The sequence below is a fragment of the Populus euphratica genome, unplaced genomic scaffold (assembly GCF_000495115.2).
Source record: "Populus euphratica unplaced genomic scaffold, PopEup_1.0 scaffold128.1, whole genome shotgun sequence".
In the NCBI taxonomy this organism is placed as follows: domain Eukaryota; kingdom Viridiplantae; phylum Streptophyta; class Magnoliopsida; order Malpighiales; family Salicaceae; genus Populus; species Populus euphratica.
This window is the reverse complement of record NW_011500015.1, coordinates 554,791-574,615: the sequence shown is the minus strand read 5'-3', so window position 1 is coordinate 574,615 and position 19,825 is coordinate 554,791. Positions and strand designations below refer to the sequence as shown.

Genomic DNA, 19,825 nt, shown 5'->3' with positions numbered 1-19,825 from the left:
CCTTAAAGTAATAATGTGGCATAACATTATCTTGCAATCGCAGGGAAGTTTCAAATTTCTGCCCTAGAAGTTGGACATCTCACATGCAATGAACCCACCACTAGAATATTAATGCTTTACCGTTACGTTCATCTCTCATTTTGATATTTAGCTATCATTTGATGGTTAAATTTTCAACCCCAGATAAATCTCTGAAACTTTGGCCATTAGTTGTTGTTTATTTTGTTAATTTAAGATTTATGAGCTGGTGAAGATTCTAATCATATATGGTACTGTTCACGATACAAGCATTAGGTAGTACAGTTGGATATCATTAGGTGTATATATAATATGGGTTGAGGACACAAATAGCCTTGTTTATTTTTATATTTTAAAAATATTTTAAAATTAATATTTTTTTAGCATTTTTGAATTATTTTAATATGTTAATATTAAAAATAATTTTTAAAAAATAAAAAATATTTTTTTTTAATAAAAAATATTTTAAAAAACAACCATAACCACAACTATACTTCTAATAATATGTATAAACTAAAATAATTATTGGTTATGATACATGTATGGTTGCTTTTTCTTTTTTTCAAATCAGTGTCATATATTGATGAATCAAATCACTTAATGATTAGAGTTTTGTGGGTTTCAGACAAGTTCTTTGGAAAAACCTGAAACAAAAAAATCGTGAAAAACCTAAACAGTACAAAACTTGAAAAACTAAGAAAGTATAAAAACCTGGAACACAAGAAAAATGAAAAAAAAAAGAGTTCAATATTCTAATAAGAAAAATAGACTGTTCAAGGAATATTTAACAAGTGAAAATGTTAAATAGAGAAATAGATGACGCTGCCTCACTATGAACAGTTTTTTCTAAATGTTTTTCTTTCTTTCTTTTCTTTTTCTTGGTGTTTTTTCTTTCTTTGTTTTTTCTATTGGTTTGACTTTGAATATTAATCCTTTATTGTTTGGGTTTTGTAAAATATCTTTTCTTTGTGTGGTTTGACTCTTAAGAATATGTGAGAAATTAGGTGGAGTTGTTGGCAACTATATATATATATATATATATATAAGGATACAATTGATTAATTTTAAAGCTTAAGGACACTATCAGGGAATCCAAAAATGCAAGGAATCCTACACTAATTTGCTCCAAGACTGGCAGTCAGCGTGAAAAATATCTCTCAAAGTCAAAGTAGCGACAGCACCTTAAGTTGAGGGCAATTAAAGGGCCTTAATCTTCAAATGATTAACGATAAGCGCTGAGCATCAGGTGTAATGGCCGGTAATAATGGTTTATTGGGTCATTATCAGTAGAGTCAAATCTCACGCAAGCAGAAACCTTGCCAGTTAGCAAAGCTAAAAATGCTATGGATGGATAAAAAGAATCTCATTAAACAATATTACATCAAGACTAAACATTAATTACAAGCAAGAGATAGTTGACTCGTCATGCTTCAACTGGGCATCGACACGTGTTCTTAAACGAGGCACTGACACGAGTCTATATTTTTCTATAAAAAAAAAATGATATTTAGTTGATGACATTAATTGAAAAATTATAACACCGGCTGGGATTAATAAGTTAATTTTATTTTAATTGGATGTAAAAGAAAAGACAATGACATTAATTAAAAAAAATTTGAAAAAAATGTCATAATACCTAGAAAAAAACAAAAAGATCACAAAATTGGATAAAAAAATTTGGACAGTGTCAACAAAAATGAAAAAATGGAAAAATATAACGGGAAAAAAATAATTACATGAAAAGAAAATAAAAAATAATAATTAAAAGAATGAGGTTGAAAAAGCAAAATAAAAAATAAAATAGAGAGCAACTAAATTTATTTGATTGGAGGGTTTAATTTAAAAGAAAAATAACTCAAATAAAAAATAAAAAAAATAAAAAAAAAATTAACCTAAAATTGAAGGACTAGATCAAAAAAAATTACAATTATTCAAAATGGTAAAGTAGAAAAATATTATAAGAAAAAATGATTAAAATTTTCATTGGAAGGGTTGAATTGAAGAGAGAAAAAAACTTCAAAAAAATATAGAAATCGAGGATAAAATTAAAATACTAACACAAAATATAAAAATCAACTTTTATAAAAGAGTCGAGTAAAAAAATTAAAAAAATAAGAATCAAATTAAAAGGTATAATATAATTATAAATTGAAATTGAATAACTAAATTAAAAAGAAATAAAATCTTTATTAAAAAATAAAGATAAAAATAAAAAATATTCAAAGCACAAATGATTAACAATAAGCCCTGAGCACCAGGTGTAATGGCCGGTAATAATGGTTAATTGTGTCACTATCCGTAGATTCAAATCTCACGCATGCAGAAACCTTGCCAGTTAGCAAAGCTAAAAATGCTACGGATGGATAAAAAGAATCTCATTAAACAATATTACATCAAGACTAAACATTAATTACAACCAAGAGACAGTTGACTCGTCATGCTTCAACTGGGTATTGACACGTGTTCTTAAACGAGGCACTGACACGTGTCTATACTTTTCTATAAAAAAATGATATTTAGTTAATGCAAAGGGTCCGTACTTAAAAAAAAACCCAAGTGTTGCAAAAATATTTTAAAACAGTAAGAGACTATTCAAATTATAACACCGGCTGGGCTGGGATTAATAAGTTAATTTTATTTTTTTTGGATGAAAAAAAAAAGATAATGATATTAATTGAAAAATATTTTTGAAAAAATATTATAATACCTAGAAAAAAACAAAGAGAGCACAAAATTGGATAAAAAAATTGGACAATATCAACAAAAATGAAAAAACATAGCGAGAAAAAATTAACTACATGAAAAAAAATGATAATTAAAAGAATGAGGTTGAAAAAATAAAATAAAAAATAAAATAGAGAGCAACTAAATTTCTTTGATTGGAGGGTTTTAATTGAAAAGAAAAATAACTACATAAAAAATAAAAGAATGAGAAAAAAATAAAAATAACAAATCATAAACCTGGATTGAATGGTTAGATTAAAAACTAATAAAAATAATTAAGGGAAAAAATAAAAAATTCAAAGAATAAGGACTAAATAAAAAAATAAATACATGAAAAATTGAAATTGAGAGACTAGATCAAAAAGAAATTATAATTATTAAAAATGTTAAAGTACAAAAAAATTATAAGAAAAAAGGATAAAAAATTTCATTGGAATGGTTAAATTGAAGAGAGGAAAAAACTCCAAAAAAATAGAAATCAAGGATAAAATTAAAAACAATAACAAAAAATGTAAAAATCAACTTTTATAGAAGAGTCAAATCAAAAATTAAAAAAATAAGGACCAAATTAAAAGGCATAATATATCATAAATTGGAATTAAATTACTAAATTAAAAAGAAATAAAATTCTTATTAAAAATCAAGGACAAAAATAAAAAAATAAAAGAAAAAATAATCAAAGCACAACAAGAAAATCAATCTACCTTTTTTATGGGAGAAAAGAAAAAAAAACAATCAACTGAAAACAAATCACTCAATCGTTGATAATATACATCTCACAGGATGAAAGAAAATATGGCAACACTTCTAACTACATGTTAGTTGGGTAGCTTGAGCATTAGAAGGTGCCACATGCATCACTCAAAATACACAAGAGCCTCCCACACACCGGTAGATATAAATTACATGCTAGTAGCTTTTTGAAATTAAGTATTATTTTATTATGGTTAAACATGGCAATGCTGTTGATAAAAAAAAAATCAACTTGAAAATATATTAATAACCCTTGACTGAAAACTTAAAAAATTTTGGCCTCTAGATCCACTTTACAAGTTCAAAAAATTAGCTCCACTTGGCTTAGATTTTTTTTAATAATTAGTTTTTTTATTATAACTATTTTATAAAATTATTTTAATTTTATGTATCAGGTTGCATGTTATAAATTAATTTATATTTATTCAGTTTAATTTATTTTATTTATTATTATTATTATTTTACATAATATTATTAAATTAATCGAGATTATAAACTAATTTTACTTCTTTCAAAACATTATTATCCCGTAAGGTTTTTTTGATATTGAGAAAAGTCTTGTCCGGCCTGCAGCACAAAGAGGAATTCCAAATGGTATAATATAAAAGATTGTTATATCTAAAATAATGCATAAATTTATATTATTATTTTATCAAAAATTTAGATGTAAATATACCTGACATAGAATATATTTTATTTCATGTTTATAAACATATAGTGCTTGTTTTTTTTTTGTAGTTTAACATGTTTTTAATATATATATATATATATATATATATATATTATGTTGAAATTAAAAAACAAGCAGATAATAGTAATTAAAGGAAGTTTTACCTTGACTAGTTAAGTCATCTGATTAGAGTTGATAATATTTTTATAACTAGAACTAATATGATTTAAAATATTCAATGGCGAATAACTTGAAGTTAAAACCTTGAAACTTAACTGGATCCTTTGAAAAAGATAAAATGACCCAATATTTGGAAGTTAAAATAATAAATACAAGAGTAAGAAATTAAAACGGTATCAAAGGCATTATATTCATATTTAGTGATGTTTTGTCTCTAGCAGAGAGAAAATATAACAATTTCTTTCTATTTATTCATGTGCTTTCCCTCCTCTCTTTCTCTCTACTGATTTATGCTTTCGCTACTCTTTTAACTCTTCTCCCTGGCCTCCTCCTTTTCTGTACTCTTTCTGGTCTCATAAGCATGGGAAACTGCTTTGCAAGCAGCAAGATTGTATCAGAAAATGCCATGTTTGACCAACAAAGTAACGAAGCAGATCAAATGATCGAAAAGACTACAAGACCGTTCGTGCCGTTGGCCAAGATAGAGCGAGGTGGCAAGGCGAAGATGGTGAGGTTCAGATTAAATGAAGAGGTTAATGTTGATAAAGATGGCGATCTGGGTGATGAAACGGCATCTAAAGGTGGTGGCGCTGTGAGGATTAGAGTGGTGGTTACAAAAGAAGAGTTAAAGCAAATCTTGAATTTTAGGGAGAACATAAACTACTCTTCTGTGGAGCAATTGGTCAGTGCCCTGAGGTTGAGAGAGAGGAGCAGGCCTGATGAAGGTGGCACCAGTACTGATGGACGTATCATGTGTGGTGGTTGGAAGCCGCTTTTGGGTAGCATCCCAGAGGACCGTTAACGAATATAAATACATATAACCTGTCATTAAGTCTCTTTCTCCTTGCAAGAACATCATGATTTTGGTAGGGTGAGGCTATATTGATGATCACCATGAATCTTGTACTTTCTGGTTTTGAGAATCTGGTGCAAATGATGATAAGTTTTGACGCGATGGTCATGCTCTGCAAGAGATTGTTCATATAAATATAATTAGATATTTCAATTTTCAAGTTTAAAGCGTCAATTACCATTACAGTATCAATCATCAGCTGCAGAGAACTATACCTGTAACCACACCTATGGTGGTCTTGGAATGCCTCGGTGTTCCAAACTTTTCAGTGTTCTGAAAACTCCAATCCATTCCTAGTTTGCATCTTATTCGGTTCCTGTATATCGCTTGCCATACAGACAACCACTTGCTTTTCTATTTCAATTTTAACCCTTCATTTTCCCATTTTTGAGCTAATTTTTCCCTCCAATTAATCAATTAACAAAACACGAAAAGGTACGTTGAAATCACCCACAAAAGATAGAAGATTTCATGGTAATTAATTTATAACTAATGCTATTTTATTAGTTATTTTTTAAATTCATTTTAAAAGAACAAACAAAAATAAAGAGAGAGAAAAAAATGAAAACCGTGACTCTTTAAAGGTGATAAAAATATATTCACCGAAGATTTATTTTTTTTAATTGTATTTTTATTTTTAAATGAGCCTAGGAAGTAATTTATAGAATTTCGCTAGTTATAATTTTTTTATATATATTAGGTTAATTATAAAATTATTTTTTATAATTTATTTTAATTTATTTTTTATATAATTATCACAATCTCATAATTTAAATTATAAATTTAACAAATTAACTTGAATTGATCTAATATATTATATTTTTAATATTTTAAAAGAATATAATATAATATATCATTGTATTAATTTAAAAAGAAATATGATACAATAAATATTATATTTTGAGTTTATAATTATTTTTTTATTAAAAAAAATCCTTTAACAACAATTAAAATGTTAAATGAAATTGATCGGAGCACATTGGCCAGCTTGCATATGATTGATGGTCATTGACAATTTAGAAAAAAAAATAGAATGTTGTCTTGAGATCCATCTGCGCACTATGGATTCAACCGTTTATTTATAGTGTTTTTTTATTTTTTTCACACCGAACCTTTTGTCTTTTGATTGCAACTTAAGTTCTTCTGTTTTCACTGTCTGTTTATTCCAATTATTATTTTCAAGTCATTAGCGTGTTTTTTTTTTTTTTGTAGATATTGTTAATCAATTAGGCAAGTTTTAAAAAAATCTCGACCATTAAAAAAAAATAGTTTGATTAAAAAATTTTGAAACTATATTATTTTTTTTTTGAAAAAAATATTAAAATGATAATATATTGAATTAATCTAAATCAACCCGATTAATATATAAAATTTGTAACCTAAATTATAAGACCTTGATAATATTATAGAAAATAAATTAAATAAACAAATTAAAATTTAATTTTCAATAAATATAAATAAACATGATGTTAAAAAATAAAATTAAAAAAAATAATTAAAAATAAATAATTAAAAATAAAAAAAAATTATAAATTAATTCGAGTTAACTTCCCAAACTTTAATAAAAAGAATAATAATTCATAAAAAAACAAATAATACAAATTTTCAATCGATTTCAATATTAAAACAAAAAACAAAAAGCAATCTAAAAATACTATTAACAACGCAAAACATATTTTTAACCCACCGTCTGTTTATTCTAGAAACTATATTATTTTTTCTTGAAAAAATATTAATACAATAATATATTAAATTAACCTAAATCAATCCGATTAATATATAAAATTTGCAACGAACTTAATAATATTATAGAAAATAAATCAAACAAACAAATTAAAATTCAATTCTCAATAAATATAAATAAACATGATGTTAAAAAATAAAATTAAAAAAAATTAATTAAAAATAAAAAAAATATAAATTAATTCGAGTCAATTTGCCAAACTTTAATAAAAAAACTGATAACTCATAAAAAAAACAAATAATACAAATTTTCAATCGATTTCAATATTAAAACAAAAAACAATCTAAAAATACTCTTAACAACGCAAAACATATTTTTAACCCAAAAAAACTCAAGTATCTTTCCTTGTATTTTGTCTAACCCCCACCGATTGAAGAAATCTGTGATTCGCATCACAACTGCAAGTCAGGATGGAACTTGACGAGATCCAGAGGTGAAAAAGTTTGCTCGTGAGGCCCTCTCGTAGTTTCTCAGAACACATTACGTATCCCAAACAGTTTACGAAGCATGGCTGATTTATTTATTTTGATGTGAAATGCAGACAAGCAACCCAGACAGAGAACACAGGCAAGAAAGTAAGATGCTCTCACACCAGAGGAAGTTGGTCTTATGCTGAGAGCTCTGGGTTTCGAAAGTGACGTTCAATTATACGTGGCTTCAGGTGAAGTATATGGAGGTGACGAGACATTAGCATCGCTCAAAGCTCTCTTCCCAAATCTCCATTCAAAAGAAGCTTTAGCCAACAAGAGAGAGTTGACGCCATTTTCATCATCAACAGGGTGATGTTTTTTCTACCAGCAACAATGGAAATTAAATATGCCCAAGATATTAGCTGGTCAAAGGTATCTGTGCATTTTAGTTTATTCAAAAGCAATTCCTAGAACCTTTTAAACTGGTGAAGAATTGTTTCTCCTAAATATATTTACGAGTCTCCTTGTTTTTGTGTTCAAGCAGTACAGATGGCTTAGCCTATTTCCCGTTGCAAATACAAATTACTTACAATTTGTGGGAATGGCAAAATTATTATCATATTTGCTTTTAGAACATTTTAAAGACAAAAAATGTTCTTCATCCTTGCAGTTTTCTAGATGCTTTAAGTCTCGCTTTATGCTTATGGCTTTTACAGCTCACTAAACTTTATGTAACAGTTTAACTTTATGTAACAGTTTGAATTTTTTATTAAAATTTTATGAACTAAATTAACTCACCATATTTATTCTAGCTAATAAAATTAAATATAAAATAAACATAAAAACACAAGTACAAAATAGTATAAATTTTAAATTTAAAAAATTATAAATATTATATTTTAAGATTTCCCCTAATAATTTAATTTTTTAAATTAAAATAATTTTAAAAAAATTTAATATTATTTGTGTGGGAAGAGATATTCTGGGCTCCATCGAACAATTCATCCAAAATGCTAAAAAAGGGTAAAAATTGTCCATGAGCCGACATAACAAAACATTTGGGAACAATTTGCCTCTACGATTTGAACTCATCAGATTGGTTTCATGGGAGAACCGAATAAGATGAAGCCTGGCAGTTGTGAGTTCCGTGGAAATCCTTCATCTTGCATATGCGTGGACTCTACAACCAAGAGCAAAACAATCAATATTGTTAATTCAAATTATTTTCGCAGATATTTTTTGAACAGAATAATTTAATTCAATTACATATTTAGTATTTTAATACAAATATAAAAATTATAATAGAAATACTATCAATTCCACATATTTGTTTCCAAACAGGTTAAACAAAATTAAATTAATGTTCGAGCAACAAGGATTGCTATGTTATCCTGCACCAGATTTGCTAGGTTTCCCTTTGCATGAATTCACCTACATTCTTCTATTTTATGCTTGCCCGAGTCAACGCAGCGAAAAGAACATCCTCCCCTTAAGAGGACAATAATTTTTAAGAATGATGTGCAGTTTTTCAATTACAGTAAAAGCTACTGTAACTGTTATTAAAATTTTATGAATTAAATTAACTCACCATCTTTATTCTAGCTAATAAAATTAAATATAAAATAAACATAAAAACACAAGTACAAAATAGTATAAGTTCGTACAAAATTAAATTTAAAAAATTATAAATTATATTTTAAAATCTTCCCTAATAATTTAAATTTTTAAATTAAAATAATTTTTAAAAAATATAATATTATTTGAGTGGGAAGAGATATTCTGGGCTCCATCGAACAAATCATCCAAAATGCTAAAAAAAGGGTAAAAATTGTCCATGAGCCGACATAACAAAACATTTGGGAACAATTTGCCTCTACGATTTGAACTCATCAGATTGGTTTCATGGGAGAACCGAATAAGATGAAGCCTGGCAGTTGTGAGTTCCGTGGAAATCCTTCATCTTGCATATGCGTGGACTCTACACCCAAGAGCAAAACAATCAATATTGTTAATTCAAATTATTTTCGCAGATATTTTTTGAACAGAATAATTTAATTCAATTACATATTTAGTATTTTAATACAAATATAAAAATTATAATAGAAATACTATCAATTCCACATATTTGTTTCCAAACAGGTTAAACAAAATTAAATTAATGTTCGAGCAACAAGGATTGCTATGTTATCCTGCACCAGATTTGCTAGGTTTCCCTTTGCATGAATTCACCTACATTCTTCTCTTTTATGCTTGCTCGAGTCAACGCAGCGAAAAGATCTTCCCCTTAAGAGGACAATAATTTTTTAGAATGATGTGCAGTTTCTCAATTACAGTAAAAGCTACTGTAACTGTCATAGCATCCGCTGCGCAAATTGCCAGAAGCAATTTTTTTATTTTTTTATTTTTCTCAAAGGATGTTCTGATAACCATGAAATTCACCGGGGTGGTTTCAAGCAAATCAGCAACACAAAAGAATCAAATTGCTAGAAGTTATCCTTTGGCCGACAATCATGTCAGGCATTGAAGTGACAAAACAAATGACTCACATTTCCTATTATTAAGATTTTTATTCTCAGGGAGGGAGGGAGGGAGGCCGGGGGCAGTGATGGAGTAGTCACTGCTTCATCAAATTCCTAATAGCGTATTGAAGAATGCCTCCGTGATTGAAATAAGCCAATTCCACCTGCAGTTTTAATCAACGGAATCAGCTTTCATGTATGAGGAGATGAAGAACTAACAAAGAACTAAGAAGAAAAAAATACAGGGTCTAGTTGGAAAATAAAAAAGCACAGGCATTCTATAATTGCAAAAAGGGTCCGCGTGTCCACTTCCATGTAACATTCAACAATTTACAATAATGCACACTCAAAAAAGGACAGCAGAAGGCAACTCAATCCTACCCGTGTAGATATAAAATAGCATCCAAGTGGCACTAAAAAAAAAATCTTTTACTACGCCGCAGCTATCTAAATGCATCAGCCACATGTATAATCTGACCCGAAGGTCAATTTTAGCCTACCATCTGTTTCTTGCACGACTTTATTAGCTCCAAGCCCTTCTACAGTTCGATGCGTAAGCACAGGCCAAGGTAAATAAGGCCAAAACTCTCCAGTTTAACGATGAGATTTTATTCAGAGTAGGGTGCATTAGTATAAAAGATTATGATAAAGTTTGGTAGGGTCAAATAGTTTTGTTTTGATATTCCTAGAGTGGCAAAAATTTCCATGATCCGCAACGTTTTAGTGGATTGCCAACACCATGCATGAGCAAAGGTATTATTGATATTTTGTCCATGTTGTTCATAAACCTTGAATAAAGTGAACGAATATATTTCCTAAATCACTTCCTCAATTTCCATGAAAAACTTGAGCAATCCCCATGTTTCACCATAATCAAACATGAATTTCAAATAATATAGAGCTTAAGAAAGAGTGAATCACCTCAGTGTCGAAGCGAACTGTGCATATGAAGGATTTCCCATTGTCAGTTGTGATAGTCACATCTTGGCCAGGTCTTATCTCATCGATGTTACTTGGAAGGTCAATAGAATAGCGCTCATGGCCAGTCAATCCTAGTGTGTCTGCATCCTGACCGGCCTTGAAACAGAGTGGAATAATTCCCATTCCCACTAAATTACTGCGATGAATTCTCTCAAAACTCTTGGCAATCACTGCTTTAACAGGGAGGGAGGGAGGGAGGCCGGGGGCAGTGATGGAGTAGTCACTGCTTCATCAAATTCCTAATAGCGTATTGAAGAATGCCTCCGTGATTGAAATAAGCCAATTCCACCTGCAGTTTTAATCAACGGAATCAGCTTTCATGTATGAGGAGATGAAGAACTAACAAAGAACTAAGAAGAAAAAAATACAGGGTCTAGTTGGAAAATAAAAAAGCACAGGCATTCTATAATTGCAAAAAGGGTCCGCGTGTCCACTTCCATGTAACATTCAACAATTTACAATAATGCACACTCAAAAAAGGACAGCAGAAGGCAACTCAATCCTACCCGTGTAGATATAAAATAGCATCCAAGTGGCACTAAAAAAAAAATCTTTTACTACGCCGCAGCTATCTAAATGCATCAGCCACATGTATAATCTGACCCGAAGGTCAATTTTAGCCTACCATCTGTTTCTTGCACGACTTTATTAGCTCCAAGCCCTTCTACAGTTCGATGCGTAAGCACAGGCCAAGGTAAATAAGGCCAAAACTCTCCAGTTTAACGATGAGATTTTATTCAGAGTAGGGTGCATTAGTATAAAAGATTATGATAAAGTTTGGTAGGGTCAAATAGTTTTGTTTTGATATTCCTAGAGTGGCAAAAATTTCCATGATCCGCAACGTTTTAGTGGATTGCCAACACCATGCATGAGCAAAGGTATTATTGATATTTTGTCCATGTTGTTCATAAACCTTGAATAAAGTGAACGAATATATTTCCTAAATCACTTCCTCAATTTCCATGAAAAACTTGAGCAATCCCCATGTTTCACCATAATCAAACATGAATTTCAAATAATATAGAGCTTAAGAAAGAGTGAATCACCTCAGTGTCGAAGCGAACTGTGCATATGAAGGATTTCCCATTGTCAGTTGTGACAGTCACATCTTGGCCAGGTCTTATCTCATCGATGTTACTTGGAAGGTCAATAGAATAGCGCTCATGGCCAGTCAATCCTAGTGTGTCTGCATCCTGACCGGCCTTGAAACAGAGTGGAATAATTCCCATTCCCACTAAATTACTGCGATGAATTCTCTCAAAACTCTTGGCAATCACTGCTTTAACTCCCTACAAAAGATTAAGCCCATAAGACAGTTTGTACAAGGGTCCATCCGCAGTCGAAGATCACTGTTGAAATTTAAAAGAGTTGGATGGGTAGCAACCTATTCACACTGAAATGATGAATGTAAAGACTCACCAATAACATGGGACCCTTGGCAGCCCAATCTCTGGAGCTTCCACTTCCATACTCAGCTCCAGCCAAAACAATGGTGTCATATCCAGCACTCTTGTACCTCTGAAATAGTAGATTGATCAGGTTGAAGAATAGAAATCATAAATCTAAGTTCAAAAACATGGGATTTTGCAGAAAAGGATATTTTGGCACAGATAATTACAGGAAACCACTTCAGACTAATATCATGTCTTTGACAATTAAAAAATGCTTTGGTGTATAAAACAACAAAGCAAATACACTTAAACTATCGGAAAATTCATAGGGCACTTTTCTATAAAAGGCATCTGCAGTCCACCTAGAGCTCCTCTATTATTGCTTTTGCTGGCATAAAGTAAACTACAAATGAATGATACTGACATTGGAGGTCCGGAATTTAGGCGAAAGCTCAGGATGGGAAATTGTGTAACATCTAATACCGAGAGACTTACCATTGCCGCATCAAACACATAGAGTTTCTCGCCTGTAGGAATATGGACAGTCTTGGGTCCCACTTCCCCATTCAAAAATTTGTTAACAAGGCGAATATTGGCAAAAGTTCCCCTAGCCATCACTTCATCATTTCCACGACGACTTCCATAAGAGTTGAAGTCTTTGCGATCCACCCCATGCTCAAGGAGATACTTTGCAGTAGTACTGTCTTTGTGGATGCTTCCTGCTGGAGAAATGTGATCTGTCGTGATACTATCACCAAAGTTAAGCAAACAGAATGCATCCTTCACCCCATGAGCTCCAGGAGGATTCATGGTCATGTTCTTGAAGTATGGGGGCTCATGAATATAGGTTGAGTTTGGGTCCCATGCATAGGAAGTTGCAGCTGGTACAGTTAGTTCATTCCACATGGGATTGCCCTTTGTGATAGCCTCATATGTACTTTTGAACATATCAGGCAACACACTGGATTGAACGACCTGAACAGTATGCATCCCAAGTGAATTTCACTCCATACCAGCAGTTATACTTAATATTAAAAAACTGTGTTACAATATCCAAAAATTGACAATATATACCTCTGCAACTTCCTCTGTTGTTGGCCAGATATCTTTAAAATAGACACTCTTACCATCCTTCCCTGTTCCAATTGGCTCCTTGTCAAAGTCAATGTCAACCTGGAAAACATTTTCATGTCACCTTATTGATGAAGAGCAGCAACAATAAGAATGAAATTTCCAATGGAACCACTGCAGATAACCTGGATCCTCATAAAGCAAACATAATGCAAAATGTTCAACATAAAATTATGGTGTTATGTAAATTAGGATATGGGCAGAAAAAACCCTTCACCATCCCACACTACAAAAATGTGCTTAACAATCCTTATTCAATAGCATCACAGAGACAAAAGTTGGGAACTTGGGGCAGCTAAACTGAATTTCACATGGCGTGCAAAGAACTAGGGTGAAACGTTTAAGGGTAAAGTGGTAAGGGTGTAAAGAGTATAAAGGCGTGGAAGGTTAAAGAGTGTTTGGTGGAAGTTAAAAGTCTACTAGTGGACGTCAGAGAGGACAAAAATAAACCTTGAGCAATATTTAATTAGAAAATATTTAAAAATATATGTTACTGGGGCACAACACTAAATGTAAGTCATGCATGGTTTAAATTTGAGGAAGGGAGAAAAAACATTGAAGAAGACCTCTGCCACTCAAAACATTTTAGCCAACTCCTACCAAGGTCAAAACTTAATCCCCTTTACCTATCAACTTCCATTCCTCTCTCCCTGAACTCTCTGAAATAAGGTTTACATGAACTCCTTTGACTACAAAACAAGCATACTCTAAGAGATAAACATACCGTGCCAGCAAGGGCATAGGCTACCACTAAAGGAGGTGAAGCAAGATAGTTGGCTCTTGTCAAGGGATGAACACGGCCCTCAAAATTTCGGTTACCAGAAAGCACAGCAGCTGCAAGAATGTCTGTATAGAAAAAGCAAGGAAGTAATCAGAAATGGAAGGATGCAGAAGCTGTCAAAGAACTGATGATTTAACACCCAAATGTGCTTGAGTATGACTCATCATCCATTATTTAAATCACAGTTTGAATATAATCTCAAACTTACCATTTTCTGAAATTGCAGAAGCAACAGATTCATCCAAATCCCCAGAATTTCCAATACATGTTGTGCAGCCATATCCAACAATATGGAAACCCTGCTCGTTAAAATACTTTTGCAGCCCACTACAAAATAAAAAATAAATAAAACCATAATTAGCTCATCTTTTCCTCAGGTATGGAAAAATCAAAAAGAAGTTACATTAGATTATTTTAAAACAAATCAAATTATTCAGTAAATAACAGGAAATACCTTTTCTGTAAATATTTTGTAACAACTCCAGAGCCTGGGGCAAGACTTGTTTTTATCCATGGTTTGACCTGGTGAACAATTAAGAAGTCATTGTTACAGAATAATTCAACACTACAGTAGCTTTCACATTCGTAGAAATAAAATATGGGCAAAAACAAATGCTTTTGCCAGATAGATGAGATTACAGATTTCAAAAGTACAGCAAGTTTATGCATGCCTAACCTTTAAACCAAGTTCACAAGCCTTCTTAGCAACAAGAGCAGCACCTAGCATGACACTGGGATTTGATGTATTGGTACAGCTTGTGATTGCAGCAATCACAACACTACCATGCTTCAGCTCTGCTGGCAGTCCATGGAATGAGAACTTTGCCACTTTGTCCTGTGCCTCTTTCGGCACAGCAAAGCCCTGTGTTCATATCAAATTAGGAAGATAATTTGTAGAAAAGCAATAAACAGATGAAGTACAGAAATGTGGCTATCATCCCAACCCAAAAATTAACCAAAAAGAAGAAGCAGCAGCTTCCAAGAGAGGTCAGAATCCCTTCAATCATATTAAGATTGGATACATTAGGTTCGTTATCTAATGCAAATTATCATTTCCTACACAAAATGTAAATGGTGTTAATTCACCCACATCCCCAATACACTACCCTTTTGTCCACACACATCAACAACTGGGGGAAGGGAGGTGGGGTGGACATCATAGAACCTATGGTGGAGGCAGGGCTCAGATCTAAAAGCAATTGTTTGGGTAGACTGATTGGTAGAGGCTTAATATTCATTAAGGTTGCATAAGCAACAACAACAGAAGTTAGAGCACTCATTATGGCCAGTGTAATCAACAGCCGATGGAAGATGGAACAGAACCGGTACTGATGAAAATAGTGGCCAGTAAAAGGTGGTGCTGTTACTGGTCGATGTTATGGAGGTGATACGGAAATTTCATTATAGCAGTGTACTTGAAATAGCTAAAGGTAATCAATAACTTTCATTTAAATCTAGCCAAGATGAAATTTGAGCAACAAGGATGGTGACCAACATTGACTGTTCAGGGAAAAACATAAAGCTGCTGCCTATTTCTCAGCCAATTTGTATGGAAGTCACAAAGTACATCATTAGAACCAGATACTGATTACATAAAATCTACATGTAATGAAATAGCATGAACTTCCTTGACTCAATTTACCACATTAAAAAGTTTTTAAACAGGAAACAGAAAATTATTAAATAATAAATTTTAGACAACCAGATCGTTTAATTGTACCAAAGATTATGAATACAAGTTACCCACACTGGATGAAACAATTTATAACTGACCTTAAATCCAACTTTGTTACTGAGACAAGAATGCCAATCAGCCTTCATTTCTCTTAATGGAACCCGATCATGTGGTCTGCAAGGAATAATAATGCTTTGATGAGCAATAAATCAGAAGAAAATATATTACATTTGCATTGAAATCATCGAATATGAGCTATGCAGCATCAGTGTGTGAGGTAGTGTGGATGAGTGGGCATTAATGCAAGTAAAAAGCACACACCTCTTTGGTCCAGAAACACAGGGTTCAACATCTGCCAGGTCAAGTTGTAGATAGGATGAGTACACTCTTTCTGCTTGGGGCTGAATTAATTGGCATGAGAAAAGTTAATAATTACATGGTTGCATATGAATAACAAAGTATGGCGGATTATATCAAGTGTTCAGAAGAATGATGAACTATGAGAAAAAGCTCCTACCTCATCATAGTCAACAAACATTTTGTTTGCACGGAGATATGCTTCTATCCTCGCCACCTAACACAAGAGACCAGTTAACTAGCATCCTTTTTAAATTTCAAATTGCAAACAACTATGCATTGGAGAAAACAATGGCACTTACAGTTTCGTCACTCCTTCCAGTCAATTTGAGATATTGTAACGTTACATGATCCACTGGGAAAAACCCCATGGTTGCACCATACTCGGGAGACATGTTAGCAATAGTAGCTCTGTCCGCTAATGAAAGCTCACCCATTCCATCACCTGCAGACACGGACAATGTGAAGACCTCATCCAACAAATATAGGAGAGTAGCCATTGAGAATCAAGTCAATTGAGGTCCATGAAACTCAAATTACCGTAAAACTCAACAAATTTTCCAACAACACCATGCTTCCTCAGCATTTGAGTGACTGTCAAAACCAAGTCAGTAGCTGTGACACCATTGTGTAACTTTCCATTTAACTTGAACCCAACAACACCGGGCAACACCATGCTCATGGGCTGTCAATTTGAGGAAGTGTAATGTTAGCAACAAAACCATAGCACAAAGGTCCTCTGCACTTATTCCAGATAGTGGGAAATAAATAACATCCCAAAGCACCAATGCCATTACAAACCCTGTATGTACTATGTAAAAGAAAAACAAATACACCTTGAATATTAAAAGAAACATTACATAACTAGAGAGAATAAGCATCCCTAAAAAGGCTAAATTAGTAGCACTAACATAACATGAGAAAATGGTACTTGAGAGCAAACTTCAACCACATAATGCTGATATACACTAGTTAAGAATTATAGACATCCCACAACAAAACAAGTTAAGAATTTACACTAGCATAATGCAAATTCTTTGCTTTTGTATTCATACTCTACTATAATAAAAACATGGTTGAACCTGTAAAAAGTTTTAACGTTGGCGTTGGACAAATATTCAGCACTAACTACCTGGCCAAGCAGACATTGGACAAATATTATTTAACCATGATATATTCAGCACTAACTACCTGGCCAAGCATTGTAGCCTCTGCTTCAATACCTCCAACTCCCCAGCCAGCAACTCCTAAACCATCAATCATGGTTGTATGAGAATCAGTTCCGACCACACTATCAGGGTAGAGGACACCATCAGTGTTGAAAACAACACGTCCAAGATATTCAAGATTCACCTGAAAGTTAAGTTAGCATGGCAACTCATTCAAAACCCCAACAGCCACAGTACACCAACATGAGATAAATAGGATGCTTAATATGATCTTTTATTTATCAAATGAAATAAGCAATTATATGAACTGTAAAGAACATGCAAACAGGAACATAACCAACTGGCTGCTGAAAGTGAGAGTTATATGCCAATATGTCAAATCTCAGAAAATGTAATGCACAATCCTTACATATTATACCTGATGCACAATGCCAGAACCTGGAGGAACCACAAGCATATTTTGGAAAGCAGTAGACCCCCATTTAAGAAAAGCAAATCTCTCCTTGTTCCTCTTAAACTCAAGCTCCATGTTTGCCTGCACTGCATTTTCTGATCTTGCCACATCAACTTGAACTGAATGATCAATGACAAGATCAACAGGAACCTGCAAACAAAGTAGTTTCAGACATTTGATCAGGAACAATGAACAAGAAGAGTTCAGACAGAATACAGCAAAGGGCAGTGACAGCTTTCCAAAAGAAGATATAGGCAGCAAAATTTACTAGGCTTGTCCAGAAAAAATGTTTTACTGCTGGTTTTGAAACAAAAACTGTTAATCACAGGTCATGGTGACCTAGCTCAAAGCAAATAGCAAGAAAAGGAAGACACGCACCAAAGGATTGATCTTGTTGGAATCACCGCCGAGTTGGCCCATGGCATCACGCATAGAAGCAAGATCAACAACAGCTGGTACTCCAGTAAAATCCTGAAACAAAAGTTACAGATTAAAACACAAAGTATAATCACAGTAAAAACAGTGTCTGCCTTCCGATTATGACATACCTGCAAAAGAACACGAGCAGGCTTGAACGGAATTTCAACTTGTTTCGGAGATGTGTTTTCCCAATCAATGATTTTTTCAACATCATCCTTTGTAACTTGGAAGTTGTCACAATTGCGAATAGCAGATTCCAAAAGGATTCTAATAGAATAGGGCAGCTTATCTGACATCGACACCAGAAACACACATCACAGGTCACGCATGGTCATGGTTATCTTACCAAGTTAACGTAATTTTGACAAGCCAAATGAAACGAAGCACAAAAATGTTGTAGAGATTACCGATCCTTGGATCATTAAGAGCAGGCAAACTATAGAATTTTCCAAACTCGCCACCTCCTGGCTTGGGGAGGCTGGTGAAAATTCCCTTGAAAGGATGTTCAGGAACTGGAGAAATCAATTAGTGTTACTATTTGATCATTAATAATTAATAATTAAAGCAGGTTCTAAAGAAAAGGACCCACTCCCTTCAGTACTGAGAAAGCAACCATCCGATTACAACAGAAGTCAGAAATGAAAATGACATCAAGTTTCTACCTAAGAATAAAATAATAATCATTTCCCAAACACTTAAAAAGGCAAATGACCTCTAAATAGCAAAGCAATCCAATAGCTTAAAAAAAATTATACAAACCGAGAAACAATCCAAAATTATTATTTGAGGAAATGAGAATCAAGAGTACCCATAGTAGCGATCTTTCGCTGGAAGCGTTCGACAAAAGGAGAGACGGCTCTGATCTGGTGGCGAAGAGTAGCAGGAGAGCGCCAATCTACACCGTGGCTCCAACGAGGGTAGGAGCAGCGGAGGGATCGAAAAGCGGAAGAGAAGCTAAGAGATCGGAGCTGATTATTATTGGTCAAAGAAGGAGGAGTAAATTTAGGAGGAGAGAGAAGGGAACTTCCACAGACTGAAGGAGAAAACCTAGCCCTAGAAGCTCTAAGAATTGCAGAGGCTGAGGCCGAGGCCGAGGCCGAGCTTGAGCTTGTTATATACATGATGATTTCACATAAAAAGGGACAACAGATAAGGATTAGATTGCAGAGAGAAAGGAAGCTGGCAACAAATATTTTGATTGACGATGATGATGATTTGGGAGAGGCGTGTGGCGAGCAACAGGAAGACCTACGACTGCGTGCCCCTCTCTTCTATAACGTTAAAACTGGTTCAGAACTCGGCCCGGGAAGAAAGAAGGCATGCATGGAGAGTTGATTATTATAACTCAATTCTCGCAGTTTATTTGAACGAGAATCTTTGATTTTTCTTTTTTAAAGCGTTTGTTTTTATTTATTTTAAATTAATTTTTTTAACATTTTTAAATTATATATCAAAATAAATCTCAATATATTTTTATATAAAAACTACAATGTTATTAGACGACCAAATAAACTCTAATTTAAATTTATTTCACATCACATTTTAATCATGTTAGAGAGTTTTAAGAAAAAAAATTAAAATTTTTTGCCTTTTAA

At 32.7% G+C, this 19,825-nt stretch overlaps 3 protein-coding genes across 5 annotated transcripts; 1 reads left to right on the top strand and 2 right to left on the bottom strand.

Moving 5' to 3' along the window:
• Positions 1-4,575: 4,575 nt before the first annotated feature.
• Positions 4,576-5,555, top strand: LOC105141672 (uncharacterized). The gene has a single exon (XM_011048967.1). The coding sequence runs from the start codon at positions 4,707-4,709 to the stop codon at positions 5,145-5,147; it is 441 nt and encodes a 146-aa protein (XP_011047269.1). The 5' UTR covers positions 4,576-4,706; the 3' UTR covers positions 5,148-5,555.
• Positions 5,556-9,659: 4,104 nt separating this feature from the next.
• On the bottom strand, positions 9,660-11,027 carry LOC105141671 (Aconitase family protein). The gene is made up of 2 exons (XM_011048965.1): positions 10,793-11,027; positions 9,660-10,035 (listed from the first exon to the last, which is right to left on the bottom strand). Exons 1-2 carry the CDS (start codon positions 10,973-10,975, stop codon positions 9,967-9,969), a joined length of 252 nt encoding a protein of 83 aa, XP_011047267.1. The 5' UTR covers positions 10,976-11,027; the 3' UTR covers positions 9,660-9,966.
• Positions 11,028-11,030: 3 nt separating this feature from the next.
• LOC105141670 (aconitate hydratase, cytoplasmic) lies at positions 11,031-19,597 on the bottom strand. 3 transcript variants are annotated; one of them, XM_011048963.1, is made up of 21 exons: positions 19,443-19,597; positions 19,039-19,384; positions 18,638-18,742; positions 18,359-18,519; positions 18,189-18,281; positions 17,775-17,960; positions 17,379-17,540; positions 16,728-16,872; positions 16,490-16,632; positions 16,348-16,404; positions 16,152-16,231; positions 15,929-16,004; positions 14,832-15,017; positions 14,610-14,677; positions 14,364-14,482; positions 14,099-14,220; positions 13,318-13,416; positions 12,739-13,218; positions 12,272-12,370; positions 11,899-12,141; positions 11,031-11,141 (listed from the first exon to the last, which is right to left on the bottom strand). In XM_011048963.1, exons 2-21 carry the CDS (start codon positions 19,349-19,351, stop codon positions 11,073-11,075), a joined length of 3,006 nt encoding a protein of 1,001 aa, XP_011047265.1. In that variant the 5' UTR covers positions 19,352-19,384; positions 19,443-19,597; the 3' UTR covers positions 11,031-11,072. The 3 variants fall into 3 exon arrangements, with proteins under 3 accessions (XP_011047265.1, XP_011047266.1, XP_011047264.1); XM_011048964.1 differs by having other exon boundaries at positions 19,039-19,388; positions 19,447-19,597; XM_011048962.1 differs by having other exon boundaries at positions 19,039-19,597.
• Between the last annotated feature and the right edge of the window lie 228 nt (positions 19,598-19,825).